The sequence below is a fragment of the Ursus arctos genome, unplaced genomic scaffold (genome assembly GCF_023065955.2).
Source record: "Ursus arctos isolate Adak ecotype North America unplaced genomic scaffold, UrsArc2.0 scaffold_15, whole genome shotgun sequence".
Lineage (NCBI taxonomy): Eukaryota > Metazoa > Chordata > Mammalia > Carnivora > Ursidae > Ursus > Ursus arctos.
Genome location: NW_026622819.1, coordinates 10,937,860 through 10,954,134, shown reverse-complemented (window position 1 = coordinate 10,954,134; position 16,275 = coordinate 10,937,860). Strand labels below are relative to the sequence as shown.

Here is a 16,275-nt window from a genome sequence, read left to right as displayed (position 1 = left end):
TACTAAACACTTCACAGGTGAAGGGCTCAGGGCCCCCAAAGCCTTCCCTCACTTCACATATCAGCCGCATGCCTGGGTTTCCAGGCCACCAGCACTTCTGAAGAACTGGCTAGAAATTCAGTGGTTCCTATGACTCTCTCTCAGTTTCCATAATCCACCAGAACAACTCTCAGAATTTAAGAAAGTGCTGTGCTAATGGTTTATTATAAAAGATATGAATCAGGATCAGCCAAAAGAAGAGTTGCATTAAGGCCATGGTTGGGAGGGTCCCAACTGTGAACATTCTGTGTCCTCAGAATGCGTTATCCTCCAGGCATGTCAGTGTGTATCCCCAACCAGGAGGCTCACCTGAACTACAGTCTCCAGAGTTTTTATTGGGTTTCATTACATAGGCATGATTGAGTGAATCATTGGCCATGTGATTGAACTCAATCCCCAAGCCCCCTCCCCTCCTAAAAGGTCAACTGATATGTGTTTCAAATCCCCAACCCTCAAATCGCGTGGTTGGTCTTTCTGGCAAGAGTAGTCTGAGAGACCTACGATGAAGAACAAAGAAAATCCTATTACTCAGGAAGTTCCCGGGGTTTAAAGGCTCCCTCCTAGGAACCAGGGACAAAGACCAGCCAATTTATTTCGTATATAACAAGACCTCGTCACTGTATTTTTATTAGTAACTCTTGGTATTGTTTGCTCCTTTAAGGTGCTAAAGATCTGTAGGCTATGTTTCTTTAACTTGAGACACTTATTAATTTCCTAGAAAAAGGCATATTTTACCTAGAAAGCAACTTGTTTGTTGATATAAAAATTCATAAACTATATAATAAATTTCTAGAAGTCATACCACATTGAAATATAATAATTAGGACAATAATAAAGCAGTCTTTCAAAACACAAAAATCTGTATTCTTCAGGATCCCATTATCTGATTCGCAAGTCCATTAGCCCGGTTCCCTCCTATGCTGGTGTGAAGGTGGCATCGACACTTCACTCGGTTTCTTTTTCTGCTCAGAAGCATCATAGGATCATGTACTCTGTTTAGTGTCTGTTTGGACTGCTGAGTATCCAAGCTTTCTATTAAGCTAGACTCATTAATTTTAGAAAGCTTTCAATTAGCCAAACTGCTGGAATGAACTTTTTCACTGCAGTTTTCAGCCGTTCATGCTGAAGCGAGTTCTGATGGAGACGAGCATTTGTCTCGAGTCTCCCACTAATCTGGATCCAACGGAACTGAAATTGTAGATGAGGAAATAGGTACTGTGCGTCCCGTCCGTGGTACCATGATGGCACGTAGTCCTGTCGAGGCCACACGTCTGTTTTATGACAGTTAAAAAATTTTTTTTTAAATTTCTCAAAAAATTTTTATTGTGGGAAAATATACATAACTTTGAATTTACCATTTTAACCATTTTGAAATGTACGATTCAGTGGCATTAACTAAATTAACAAAGTTGTGCAACCATCACCACTACCCGTTTCTGGAACTTTTTTATCATCTCAAACTGAAACTCTATAACCACTAAATACCAGTTGTTTTCATTTGGGTTTCTTTTGTTTTCCCCAAGGGGTCACATTCACATCTTTCACCAGTAGAATGACTGACCGACTGACCGTATGTCCCTCTTCGTTTGGGACAGCCTAGCTCACTTCCATTGTCTTGAATTATAATTAATGGCGTCCCTGTCACTATCAAAAGTGTGTAGTTTGGGCAAAAATTGTATGGCCACCTTATTGTTTTGGCTAAGGGAATTCAGTTGGTCTTTTAAGAGAGAGATCTCAATTTTTTCCAAAACAAATATTATTTTAAGGTTTTTCCCCCCTATTTTTGAAAGTAATCTATACATATCTTTAAAAATGTAAACAATACAGAAAGGTAAGAAGAAAGTTTCTTTACAGAATTTCTGAAAAGATTTATCTTTTCTAAAAATAATCTTCAAGTATTTTGAATATAACCATCTTACAAATGGTTACATAACAATGGGTTTTGTTTTTAAAAAATGAGAATCATAGAGCCTCGAAAGAAATTCCACATTTTTTTCTTAGATTTAGAGCCACTTTTCCAAATGAAATCTTATGTAGAAGACTAAGTTATAAAACAGGTAACCATAGATTTGCTTTGGTGGAATTGGAGCTGGGCTCCTGAAATCCTTCCTAACTTTATTCTTGCTTCCTTCATGGGTCCCTATGATTGCATAAAAGTCTTCTGACTCCTCAGAGCATAGTTTGAAGACCAGTTTCCAGAGAAGAATCATAAGAGATTATACATGAAAGTATTTTTCCATGGTAAAGCTCTCTAAGAATGTCAGGTTTTACTGTTAATATTAAGGCAGTCAGGTGGAGAGAGATCAAGTCCTTATTTGAGTTCACACGGTTAGTTGGTACCAGAACCTGGTGAGAAACCAGGACCCCATATGTTCTGCTGTGCTTTTCCAGTTCACCATATGCCTCCTTCCAATGGCTTTTCTTTATCCACATTAATATTCAAATGACTGATTTATCACTTAGTGCACTTGTTTTATTTTTAACTTCTACTTATGTGTTATTGTATTTTCATGTTGTTTTAGATATTTTACTTTTTCAACAACGTGCTGTTGAGCATTTTAAACTTTACTAATTTAAGACTGTTTTCATTTGGTTTCAGTAATTTATAATACAAGGGGAAGATCTTAGGCAGTAGAGGTCTTAATAAAGAATATAAGCTCTCCATTTTTATCTTTAAATAGCAGATACATAGAAGCCTAAAATTAATAATATTTATTTATTTATTTATTTATTTATTTATTTATTTATAGAGCAGAAGGAGGGGTGCCTGGGTGGCTCAGTCGTTAAGCATCTGCCTTCGGCTCAGGTCATGATCCCAGGGTCCTGGGATGAAGCCCCGCATGGGGCTCCCTGGTCAGCGGGAAGCCTCCTTCTCCCTCTCCCCCTGCTGGTGTTCCCTCTCTTGCTGTGTCTCTCTCTGTCCAATAAATAAATAAAATCTTTAAAAAAATAAAATAAAATAAAGAGCAGAAGGAAACTTTTATGATTCTCAGAATTCTAAGGTATTGTAAACATGAAATAAAAGCAGGATGGTATAAAAAAATAAACATTTAGGAAACCAAAGAGAAGTTATACAAATATCCTATATTTTCTTATAATACCCTTGTAGTTTACTTTTTACATTTGAATTTCAAAATATTTCAATTTAATTGGGTTTAATATGTATGAAAATGATTTAAATGCTGATATATGGAGATACCTATAGTAATAATAAAGTATCTTTCATTTTTGTAATGCATTAAACTCATCAGGTGCTTTCACATATATCATTTATGGGTAATACTCTCTTGTGTATATATACACACATACATATATATGTATTTGTGATTTAAATATCTTTATATACCTTCCCACTTGTGACCATGCAGGTTATGCAGATCTGTGATATGTCCTATTCACAGAGACAGTGGTGTGAATGGTAAACCCCAAAATTGGGCAGTGCACAACCTCCTCAACTGCACATGGCCCTGTCAGTATCCCTTCCAATGCAGTGTTCCTCCCTCTGTGTGATTGGGGAAATAGACATATCCACAATCAAGTATAACTGATGTGATAAATGATAGTTATAGTGTAATCTAAGTATTGTAGAGCCCAGAGGAGGAAGGGAGTAGTTCCTTTAGGGAATTACAGAAATCAGTGTAATGAAAGAGTTGACATTACTTGAAGAAATTCCATATTTATATTATATTAGTATATTTTTTAGAAATTATAGAAGCTGAATTGTCTACTAAGAAATTAACTCAGAAAATTGGTTATCTCTAGTTTTAGGGCTCCCAGCTTAGAATGGACAAAGGCAGCTTTCCTTATCTCCATTCCCGAGTCTGTCTGGATTTCTAACCTTGTAGTTCTTATTTCTTAAAACGCCACTGTCACAACTTCGGTGAACCTTGTTATGTCATGTGAGTGTGAGGTAGGCAGACAAGATCAGAATCTTTTCTATATTCCATAGGTTGCTTAAGATGATGTCATGTGGACTACCATTCTCTGATTTCAGAGGAATGTTTTTCTTTATTCTCAGAGAACAGCAAAACCACCCGTAGTTCAGGTCCTTGCTAGAGATCTCAATTTTATCGATCAATAGCTGGGTTGAGAGAAACGACATTTGTGGACGATCATGCATCTGAATCAATGTTTGACAAACTGTGTTTGGCTGACGCTAATCGTGAGAGATTTTTTGGCTCAGAAATGGCTACTCTAGAACTATGTCAGTAAGGACCTCATAATGCATGTTAGCCTGTGAGCTGAGCGTCACTTTGTGGTGTGTGTTGTATTGTTAACTGAATATGAATGAATGAAGACTACGAAGGGCCGGAACAAAGAGACTGAGGAGCGTTTAGAGGTGAGACTAGATGCGTAAGCGGGATATCATGGAGTTCCTTGTAAGGCACTCCTGGGGAACGAGTGGAGTTGCGCTGGGTTACACTGCCCTTCAGAAGGTCCATTCTGGCTGCAGAGTGGAGGGCAAGATGGAAGAGATACGCGTGTCCTCAGAGAGACCTGGGAGGAGAGGGAGGTTGGGCTGGACCAAGTAACAAAAGGCAGCATGGAAGGAGCATGAGGATGGGTTCAGGTTGTAATCAAGAAGCACAACTGTTGTTGGCTGGGTAGATGTGGTTGGAAGAGAGGGACAGAAGAGGGAGGAGAAAGTTACAGATGACCCCCAGGTTTCCTTTCCTTATTTACTATGTATCAAATACATATTTTTAAAGATTTATTTATTTCAGAGAGAAAGAGAGAGAAAGAGTGAGAGCAGGGGCAAGGGCAGAGGGAGAGAATCCTCAAGCAGACTCCCCACCGAACGTGGAGCCTGATGCGGGGCTCGATGTCACGACCTTGAGATCATGACCTGAGCCGAAACCAAGAGTTGGACGCTTAACCGACTGAGCCACTCAGGCCTCTCTGTATCAAACATTTATTCATAAGTGCAGTGTGCCAGATACCTTTCTAGACACTGAGGATGCAGTGATGAGCAAGATACATGAGACGCGTTCTCTTTTTACATTCTAGTGGGAGAGACAGACAATACTCAGATAAACAAATACACCTATTTTTGTTAACTGGACTGTGGTTATCTCATCAAAACAGTGGTTGGTGGTGTCCCCAGAGGAAGGAGATCAGAGAGAGTGTGGGTGGCAGAACACTACAAAGATTATCAGGAGTTCTTCAGACTGATTTTTTTGGGGGGGACAAAAAATTCTGAATAAAATTGTAAATCACACGATATAGACAGTCTATATGATTTTTAAAGAAGTTTCCAGGACTTCCTGGAGGAGGCAGCACTGGGCGGTGGGGGGGGGCAGTTTAAGAGGTTGTGACATTACACTTGATCTTAGCCAAAAGGCCAAGAAGCGATAAGAGGTTGTGACATTAATTTCCATGAGAAAGACAAATATCAGTCCTCGGGCATATCATTGTTCAGGGAGGAGATACATTGAATAGCAATGTTGAAATTATAAGAGAAATGATGTATTGATGTTGGTTGGGGAAAAGTTCGGATGGGGCAGTTGGGTCATTGGTGCCCTTCCCTGAAATGAACACCCAGCAGGGAGTGCAGACTTAGGGGTGAGTAAGAGGCATTGATGTTTGGATTTGTTGATTTTGTGATACTTTGAATCATCATGTGGGGGACTCCAGCTGGAGAGACCAGTCATGTATGTGGTTTTCCCGAACATCTCCCAATAGATAAATGATGGAGTAGAACCTGCAGTTATTGTGTTTCAGGCCTTTAGGAGGTGTCCCCAAACTCCAAATTATGCATTAGATAATTTAATGGGTAGCACTTTTAAAAACAGAAAGATCTCAACTCCACAAGCTATTTCATTTTACTTCTTCCCTTGGTTTTGTTTTTGTCAGCTTAGCTCTTTTATGACTATATAGCTTACTAGTAATTTCCCTCTTATTTCAAAAAAAAAATAGCATCACAATGAAGGGGAAGCAAATTCAGGTAAGGGGCAATTACTCCATATTATCTCACCTATGGCCTTTTAGCTCTTAGATGGCCCCGAAGACATAAAATCTTCATGTGCCGTGAGTTCTCATTAATAGACAAGGGAATGTCTGGAAGGCTCTAGCTTGCCATAGGGAGGTGTCAGGAGATTATTAATTGCCTTATGCATTTAAATTCATTGAACAGCAGAGCTAAATTTAGCCTGGTACATTACTTTAAACAGTTTGCTTTTATGTCAGGGGAATAGGAAATTCTTTTTGCCATTGTACTGTTTTCATGAGAGATTTATTTTGTAATTGAATGAGTTGTGATATATTTATATATCTTTATATTTGGAAATGGTGAAAAAATTTCGTATCTCTTGCCGTTATTCATTAAAATGGTGATGGAAAATTACAACTTGAAATTACCAACTGCAAACATTTCCAAGGACAAATATATAGATTTTTTTGCTTATATGTTGGCCTTATTTTGTGGTTGTATCTTGGATTATTAACGTCATTCTTAACTGATTTGTTCTTTATCGTGAAATAACTAAGCTGTTTTTGGATAGGAGGAAATGCATTTTATTGCAATAAGCCTCCGCTTTCTCCTATATTTATACATCATCTTTAACATGACTTAAAATCACGAAGCAGTAGATTGCTACAGTGGTAGGAATGGAATGAGGCCTTTAAGACAGAGTTTCTAGAGTGTGAGAACCGTGAAGCCTTTTCTGTTTTCTTTGTGGTGCTAACTCTGGCTACTCAGTTCATGCATTTTGAATCACTGGTTGATTTCCAGGCCACATGGTACTCTCATTCAAATGATCATACCGCAATCAATAGTCTGGGTCCCTCCCTATCGTCCCCTTCTTCCAACACTTCTTCCATCAGGTTTTCTTTAAATTGAGGAGTAATTGCCATATGTTACATTAGTTTAATCAGTTTTAAAGTTCTTTTTCATATTACTAGGGAAGTTTTGTTTTTGTTTTTAATAGAGCACAGTGTCGTCTTCTTTACCACCTAAGCTCAGAATGGAGAGATGAGAGAGACACACTTGGGCATAGTTTATAATTTTGTCTCAGGGGATGGGAGGTGATTCACTGTGATTCCATCTGCCCCAAAGCCCTGGATCTGGATTTTGTTTGGCTACAGATGCCCATTGGCAGCCTTCTCAATGGAGACCGAGCAGTTGTGGCAGGCTGTGTGGTTCAGAGCACAGACCTAAGAAGCTTCTTGGACAGTGGCCCCGTTTAACTTTGTCCCTGATTTACAGGGAAATTGTAGAAGGGCTAAATTATTCTTTGAATAATGGGGCTGAGGGATATACTGTCATCAATGTAGAAACAATAAGACAAAAATCTGTAGAAATGGACCAAGGAGTCTATCCCACTGAAAATGTACAGTAATTAGAATTCCATTTACTCCTAAATTAAAGGATTTTCAAAGGTTAACATTATGTAAGATAATTTAGGTCCTTCATATTCTGGTTTCCAGGCTAAAAAGAGTTTTGGGGGTTTTGTGAGTAATTCCCATCAATTCCAATGTCCCTAGATTTTAAAAATCATTTACCGTGTCTTAGGGGATATTTTCACAAATCTTTCTGTTGGCTTTCTTGTTTCACAGAGGACAATAGAGAGCTATGTGGATAAACGCATGGGTACAACATATGGCCCTCCTGCAGGAAAGAAGATGACTGTTTTTATTGATGATGTGAATATGCCAATAATCAATGAGTGGGGAGATCAGGTATATCGATCCTATTGTGCACTTCATTTCAATTCAACATTGATTTATTCTTTGGGGAGTAAATATTTTCCCGCTTTTCAATATGCAGTTCCTCAATTCCAATAAAGTCCATTATTTGGAAACCCTCAAGGGGTTAGTTTCTGGGATGTAAAGGAGTGACCTTTTCATTCTGAAAGTTGTCTTTCTTAGGTTACTAATGAGATAGTACGACAGCTAATGGAACAGAATGGATTTTATAACCTAGAGAAGCCTGGGGAGTTTACCAGCATCGTGGACATCCAGTTTTTGGCAGCCATGATCCATCCTGGTGGTGGACGCAATGATATACCACAGAGACTCAAGAGGCAGTTCTGTATATTTAACTGCACGTTGCCTTCTGATGCTTCCATGGACAAGATCTTTGGTAAAATGGTGTCAGTGGGGCACGGGGAGGCAAGAACACCTGCTTGCATTCCAATGAGAAAATATCCACCCACAGGTCAACACAGAAGGGGCATTGGGTGGCTCCTTAGTCTTTTACACTCATCACTCTCCAGTTGTGTTTATATCAGGATTTTGTTTCTATAAAGATTTATTATATCCTGAATTGGGTGCCTAGGCAGATCTTTTCTACCTTTGTTTTTCTTAAAGTAACCCTTGCTAGCTTCTTAGGCAAGGAGGTTAAACATTAAACGAACAAGGAGATGACGAGATTGTTTCCTCATGGATATACCTATATGAGGTCTGGATTGATAGAATACCATGCTGAAAGTTTATGCGCTGGTACTCTAACCAAGCCACATGATGATTTTGGCCAAAGAAATAATTTTGCCTATAGCAGAGACTAGCCAGAGTCTGATCTTCAGAGTAATTTACAGGGTTGTAATAAGTTATTGATTGATTAAATATGTAGTATTTCAGAAATAACATCATTGAAGAAACACTAGCCCAGTAGATAACTATCATCGTTTGAGTAATGAAAAGAGTTTATAGTGATTTTGCAGTTAACTCTTTGCAGAAAAAGAATGTAAAGTTATGTATGCATTGTGTTAGGTATTAATTTACTATTTCTGAAACTGCTACTGAAAAAAAACTCATTAGGATTACCCTAATTAATTTCTGGCAGACTAAAATGTCATCTCAGCACCCTGGGCTAGTGGAGTATGGCAGCATCTGCCTTCAATCACGGCAAAAGTTTGGAAGCCAAATGATATGTGAATGATCTAAACCTGGGAAAAGTACCATGGACCAGAAAAAAATGACTATTATCAATTTTAATCATTATTCTTTTTGCCTGGAAAATTTTACATATAAAGTAAATTAAAATATTTTATAATGCACAGAAAGGCAACAACAGAATGGAGAAATCTTAAGAGTTCATGAAACCTCCTTTTTTCTTATGTCTTTATAAGGCAACTTTATACATTTAACATCACTCACTTAATAATACTGAATTTGTTCAGCTAGATCTTTCAGTAGTATTTCTAAATCAAACTTTCAGTATTTGAATGCTAACTTGAACCCGTGTCTATTTTTTAGAATTAAAAAAATAAGAGAATATTAATATAAATTTCTTTGATATATGGCCATCTATTAAAATGTGTATCATATTTGTGCCAAGTCTACATTATAATGCTTTTCATTTTAATTTCACTGACTTGAACCATCGCTGAAAATGTTACGACTTTTTTCCTCTTTCAGGTGTTATTGGGAGAGGCTACTACTGTGCTCAGAGGGGTTTTTCAGAAGAAGTGAGAGATTCAGTGATGAGATTGGTCCCCTTGACACGCCGACTGTGGCAGATGACCAAGAATAAAATGCTCCCTACACCTGCAAAATTCCATTACGTATTTAACCTTCGAGATCTTTCCAGGATCTGGCAGGGCATGCTGAACACCACCTCAGAGGTTATCAAGGAACCGGATGTAAGTGATACATTGGAGGGGAAAGAAATGCTGTTGTTATTTATTCTATGCCCTAAATATTATTCCTAATGTAATTTGTAGTGGAATGATGAAATATTTTGGGATGTTTCAGCATGGATATTTTTTTTTTTTTTTGCTACTTTCCTACTAATATAAATAAGGGAGAAGTACGTCAAAATTTCTTTTAAAACATTCCAATTAAATTAAATTTATGCTTAAGGAAATAGTATACACAGTTATTTTCTAATGAATGGAATAAAAGAAACAACTGATCTTATTTTCCCATTGTAAGATATTTTCCTTTCACAAAATAACGGAAAGAATCACTCTTGATTTTATTATGTAATAGTCTTCCTATTTTAAACTTGACATTTTAACATTATAAAAGTAATTATAAACATTCAAAGTTGAAGAGACCATTTTGTTCTTAGTCATCCTCGATCTTTCCTTTCTAAGTAAATAGATGCACTGGAAGAATTACGTATATGGGTATAATTGAGGCAGAAAAGTAGAGAGTTCATTTGGTTGAAAAATGAGCATTTGTACACACACTTGAATGTAATAGTTCCTAGTGTTAAAAGAATTCCTTCAAACTAGAAACATTATGGAAAAATCCAATATATTTTTCCCCCCAAAGCATGGCTGGTGTGCTCAGGGTTAGGTAATCTTCGCTTCTCTTGTAGTTTTATGGAACAGAGAAGGTAGTTAAACAAGTGGATTTTAGGGTCTTGTCCACATAGACACACAGGGACAGTTGAGATATCCACTAAACTGTCACTAGGCTTATCAAGTAGCGAGTGTAAAAAAACTTAACTTCGCCCCAGATACTTGCAAAGTGGGTAACGACACTGGCTGATTCCAAGACAAGACATTTCAGGGGAAATTCACTCTCCTTGTTACACAGAACAGAGAGTCAACATTTTATCTTGATTCCCCCCCTCAAATTTATTGACAAATTGATGGTAATGCATAATGCATGTCCCCAATATTATTGAGTAGCCATTTTTTGATGTTTATTTTTTTTTAATTTTTAAATTTTTAAAATATTTTTTCTCTTTTTCTCTATGGTTCTTCTTCTTTTTTTTAATGTTCAGTTAGCCATTTTATAGTACACCATTAGTCTTTGATGTAGTGCTCAGTGATTTATTAGTTTCGTATAACTTGAAATCACCATAAATAGTTCCAGCAATCATTGCATATATTTTACTAAATTTCTTTTATATTTTGATAACCAAATAGCATTTTATAATTAGTAATAGATTGGCTGAAAAATCTCCTAACTTGCAAGCTCTTAGCAAGTTAAGAAATTTCCACCAGTCTTTCAAATCAAATGAACTTGCTGTACAAATAGGTGTATAGAGCAATTAATTTCCTCAACTTCCAGTTACCTTTGCACCTTGGATTATGTAAACGAGGTGATTGTTTTGTTCAGATAATCCAGATTTTTGCCACAAATTTCCTTCACATTGTGTTAAGTAAATATACCTTTGTAATATCTCCATTATATACTTGAGAATTATTTACATATTGCATTTTATATTATGCTCTTGGCGCTGAATGTAGGTGTCTTATCCAAACAGACTAATTCTTCACAAACTTAAGACTTTTACATAAAATATTACCTTGTTGGTTAATCAGAGTGGTTTTAGTAATTTGTCTAGGGATCTTTTCATTTTAATTTAAAGACTGAAAATGAATAGACACTACTGTCTATTTGATATACTTGAATGAGACCAATTTGAAATGAAGTTAAGTATGTTTTAACCTCAAGTTTTTAAATAGCATCTTGATCAGGAAGGATGGTGCTCTGTAATTCTGTCAACTTGATTCCCAACTGTGGCAAATAGAAACGAATAACACATTTTAATTACGCTTTCGACAGGAACTGTTACAGCTGTGGAAGCATGAGTGTAAACGTGTTATAGCTGATCGTTTCACGGTGTCCAGTGATGTGACCTGGTTTGATAAGGCCTTAGTAGGTTTGGTGGAGGAGGAGTTTGGTGAAGAGAAAAAACTCTTGGTGGATTGTGGAACTGATGCTTATTTTGTGGATTTCTTGAGGGACGCACCTGAAGCTACAGGTAAACTATTGAGCGGAATTTGAAATTCCCCAAAGGGATACCTGAAGACAGAAGGTTCAGTTTAGGGATGCTGAATTTCTGTCTAGTAAGCTTCATGGAAACAAGCCGGGGACATAGTAGGAGCTCAGTAAATATAGACCGAGTGGATACTCATGGAGTTCAGAGATGAACTATTTTTTATGCATATTAGTTTTGCATATTAGAGTAGATTTGGGGGGCAAGACAGGATAGAAGAAAGGGCCCAGGACTTATAGCTGTCACACAGCAGTAGGTTTGAGGAGGGGATCTACCACATAGTAACTGGGAGAGTCTCTGAACTTTCTTGAACCTCATTCTTCTCATTTATGAAAATGGAAATAGTAATATATGCATCATGGGGCACTGTGGGGACTAAATGAAATATTAACTGTAGAGTGGCTTGGCAGTCTGCCAAATGAAGGGTAGCAAAAATAACGATAATTATTATTCGGGTCATCCTGACTGTTGAAAATAGATAAACCTCAGATATCTGAGAAGACCATTGAACGTAATTGGAAAGAGATGGGCAATGTGCATATAAGCTTTTGTGGTTATGGTTCTATGAGAAATGGAGACGTATATAAATTTTCTTCTTATGAAAAGAAGTCGTGATCCAATAACTTGTTTCCCTCAGAAATAACTGAGCTTAAGTAGAATATTTTCTTTCATTTAATTACGTCTTTGAATACCGTGGGTGAATTTTTAGTTAATTTCCATATTTAAAAAGGCATATTTAAATGCATGCTATTTATATCTTCTAAATGGTTGAAAATGACCAGGCAGCGCCTTTCTATAGTTGATAAGGATGTGTATGATCTGTCACAAGTTTCCGAGCATCAGTTGCAAAAGGAGGCTTGCTGCTGGCTATGCAGTTGGAGGGATCCTGCCACAGAAGGAAGCTGACACATTTCATTTTAAATGAGGTCACGTACATACAAAGGTCCTGTAAGTGCAAGAGCATTTAAAATTAGAGTTTATGTATCTCATTTCCTCTAATTCGGAAGGATAAATAATTAGAATGTATGTATTGTATTTCCTTTAATTCAGAAAGCTAAATCATCAGATGATGGTTTTCAAGGAGCAAAGCACAACTGCATTTTTGCGGGTCGGTTGCACTGGAGGCAAACACATAACCTTTTTTGACTTCAAAGCACTTTGCTTCTCACAGCTCGAGTGGAACATTTATGAAACACTGAAGTGACTATTGAAATTCAATTAGTGAGAGCTTTGCAAATAAGCCAATCTTCATGATTACGTTAAATCAGTTTTCTTGCTTTGTCATAAAAAGGTTAATATGCTATTATATTAGGACAGGTTCAATTGAAAATAATTACGTACTGTTAGATTTGGAAGATCCACTCACTCTTCTAGTACCCAGTGAATTTCTAAGTTGTTATTGGCATATTCATCTCCTGTGTCACTTTTTCTCCTGTTACTGATGTCAATGTTAACTGATGGAGAACTTCTACATGCCCAATTTAGCTTTTCTTTTGGCATTATGCTTTAAAGTCAAAGATGGAAAAGTGTTACGCTGGTATAGTATGTGTGTCTAATTTTTTTAAAAAAATATATTGATTTTAATACATCTTTTTCCAGTGATGTAATTCAGTATGTTTATTTAGGAAATCATTATTCTGTTTTCTGTCAGCCCTCTACCTCCATTCCCCAAAATTCACTTCTGTCTTCACCACTCACCTGAAATTCCTGATTCATAGGAATTTCCTGAGCAATGCAATGACCTTTTTTTTTTCTTATTGAAAAATCTTTTAAGTCTTGACCTCTCTAGCTGGTTTTGACATTAAATCCCTACTTTTTTGACCTTCATTTTGACCATAAAGCCAATACTCCTGGAAGGTTCCATGAAATGCCAATACTCAATTATGGATTTGGATTAAATTCAGTATATATGATGTTATTTGAAATTGGCCCTTTCTAGACAGGAAGGAACTAAGACTGAGTAGGATCACAAGAATTCCAATGTTTTTACTATTGTTTGCTTACTTGCTTTTTTTATTTTTTTAAGATTTATTTATTTATTTATTTGAGAGAGAGAAGTGCATGAAAGCTGGGGGAGAGGCTGAGGGAGAGAGAGAATCTCGAACAGACTCCCCGCTGAGCGTGGAGCCCACAGGGGCTCCATCCTAGGACCCTGAGATCATGACCTGAGCCCAAATCAAGAGTCAACCAACTGAGCCACCCAGGCGCCCCTGCTTTCTTATATAAAAATATATAATAAGGCATTTGGATGAACATCGGTATTATTGAGTGTGAAATCGTTGCACTATGAGTATATTAATTTAGATTGAAGGAACCAGTAAAGCCTTGTGATTGAGGAAACTTAACTGATTCTTTTTCCCCAACCCCAGGTGAAACATCTGAGGAGGCTGATGCTGAAATGCCCAAAATTTATGAGCCAATTGAATCTTTCGATCACCTAAAGGAGCGTTTGAATATGTTCCTGCAGCTGTATAATGAAAGCATCCGTGGCGCCGGCATGGATTTGGTGTTCTTCAAGGACGCCATGGTTCACTTAGTCAAGGTCAGTGGCCACAACCAGTAACACCGCCCCAAACTGACGGACGCTTGGCTTCACACCAGAGTTTTTTCCCTCCTCTTTCGTTTCCATCTCCTGGGAGAATGTTCAGTTTGAAAATAAACTCAGTGCCGTATTCCAATTTAATTTCTAAACTGAATGCAACACGTCACACCTATAGGCTGAAAATCAGCCGGAATATCAGAGCACGGGTACTTCAAATGTGTGATATAATTTTATTCAGCGTTGCTATATGGCTTCCAGCTCAGCGTTGTCACCACATAGAAGGAATGCAGTTGACATCTGAGTTCAAAGCATGGGCAAAAAGTCTGCTTATTTTTTTGCATTATGAAAAAGAGAGCTGTGAAAAATAGTTCATAAACTTTGAAGACATTATGTGCAGTGAAAGAAGCCGGTCACAAACAGATAAATACTGTTATGATTCCACTTATCGGAGGTAGTTAGTATAGTCAAAATCAGAGAGACAGAAAGTAGAATGGTGATTGCCAGGGGCTTGGGGTTAGGGAGAATGGGGAGCGTTTAACGGTACAGAGTTTCATTTTTGCAAGATGAAAAGAGTTTTGGAGATGGTTGTTGGTGGTGGTTGCACAACAATGTAAATGCACTTAATGCCATTGAACTCTATGCGTAATGGTTAAGATGGTAAATTTTACGTTATATATATTTCACCACAGTTAGAAATGATAATTAAGAAACAACGCATAAACAATTGACTTTGAGCTGGATGAAAATTCTGTTAGAATGAAATTCACCAGGAAAGTACATTTTCCTTTCTGCTTTGTCGGGAAAGGGAGTCATTCAGTATCTCTTCATAGGCTATTTGACTCTCAAGGTTAGAAGTAAAATATATTATTTATTTGATAACTTATGTGGCCTAATTTATCTGTGGTGGAAGATAATGCCATTTTAAATCGGTTGTTGATATTCTCACTCTGTTGATGTTAATTACTTTTTCAGACTACATCCTTTTAGTCAGAAAGAGGACAGCTGGAGGCTGTCTTCCATTATTTAGGTTTAACCATAAGGAAAAATCTCATAATTACAAATTGTCACCTCTGATAATTCCTGAATCTAGAGTTCATTAGTCGACCCTCCCTCTGAAAGTAGAAGGTGGGGAAAGCTGGAGTATGTCAGGGAGAGGGGGAAGACAGAGTGGCTGTTGTGGGTTGAGTCTCCCCTGCAGGAGGGCATATAGCTTGGGCATTCTGAATTCTCAGAGTCTGAAACATCTGTACTGAATGTGAGTGCAAATATTCTTCCAAATATAAATAAGGATAACAATTCTGTCATATTTAATGACTAAGAGGAAGAGGAAAGCAAAGAAAATAAATAATACCAAGGCAATTTTACAACTAATGTCTTTTGGAGACAAAATCTGTTTGGCCTAGGATTTCATAATGGCTCAGACTGAAGATGAGACTATTTATGTTAGCCTTATGTTTGAGGAAGTTCTCCAGAACTCTTTTGTTTTCATGTTTCATGCACTGACGATGAGCGATGACCGTTTCTTCACAATGTGGGATCTTGACATTTGAGGCATAGGTTCTTTGACTGTTTTCCCTCAATTTCCCTCTCAGCCTCTTGTATCTCGTAGAATTGGCTGAGGAATTTGTGACTTAAGTTTTTGAGCTAAATATTGCATTCCTCATGGTCCCCTAGGTCGACCCTCTCATCTACTCTCCTGTTTCCTGTGGACAGACTGTACATCTGAACTGTGTTGTGTGGATGTGAACCTTGAAACATGTGACTTAGTCATAAGACATGATAGAAGCCAAGAGACAGAATTAAGATGAAAACCGCAATACAGGATGTGATATGAGACCAGACATATTTCTTGATTCCCTTCTTCATTAACATGGTTTTCTTTCAAAATGCAGAGTATCTCTGTGATAGCTCTTTTGCCTCTTTGGTAAAGATTCAGACCATAGTGTGAGTGGTTTTCCACAGTCTAGCCCCTGTGTAGCACTCTAGCCTGTGGCTTGTGCTCTGCTTAGCATGTAAT

The 16,275-nt window shown here is 37.4% G+C and overlaps 1 protein-coding gene across 1 annotated transcript in view; it reads left to right on the top strand.

Moving 5' to 3' along the window:
* The window catches only part of DNAH5 (dynein axonemal heavy chain 5), a 253,231-nt gene that overhangs the window by 156,783 nt on the left and 80,173 nt on the right, over positions 1-16,275 (top strand). Inside the window, exons 48-52 of the mRNA XM_057312162.1 lie at positions 7,594-7,716; positions 7,906-8,119; positions 9,397-9,620; positions 11,503-11,701; positions 14,086-14,258. Coding sequence (XP_057168145.1) covers positions 7,594-7,716; positions 7,906-8,119; positions 9,397-9,620; positions 11,503-11,701; positions 14,086-14,258 — 933 coding nt within the window. The remainder of the gene's footprint in view (positions 1-7,593; positions 7,717-7,905; positions 8,120-9,396; positions 9,621-11,502; positions 11,702-14,085; positions 14,259-16,275) is intronic.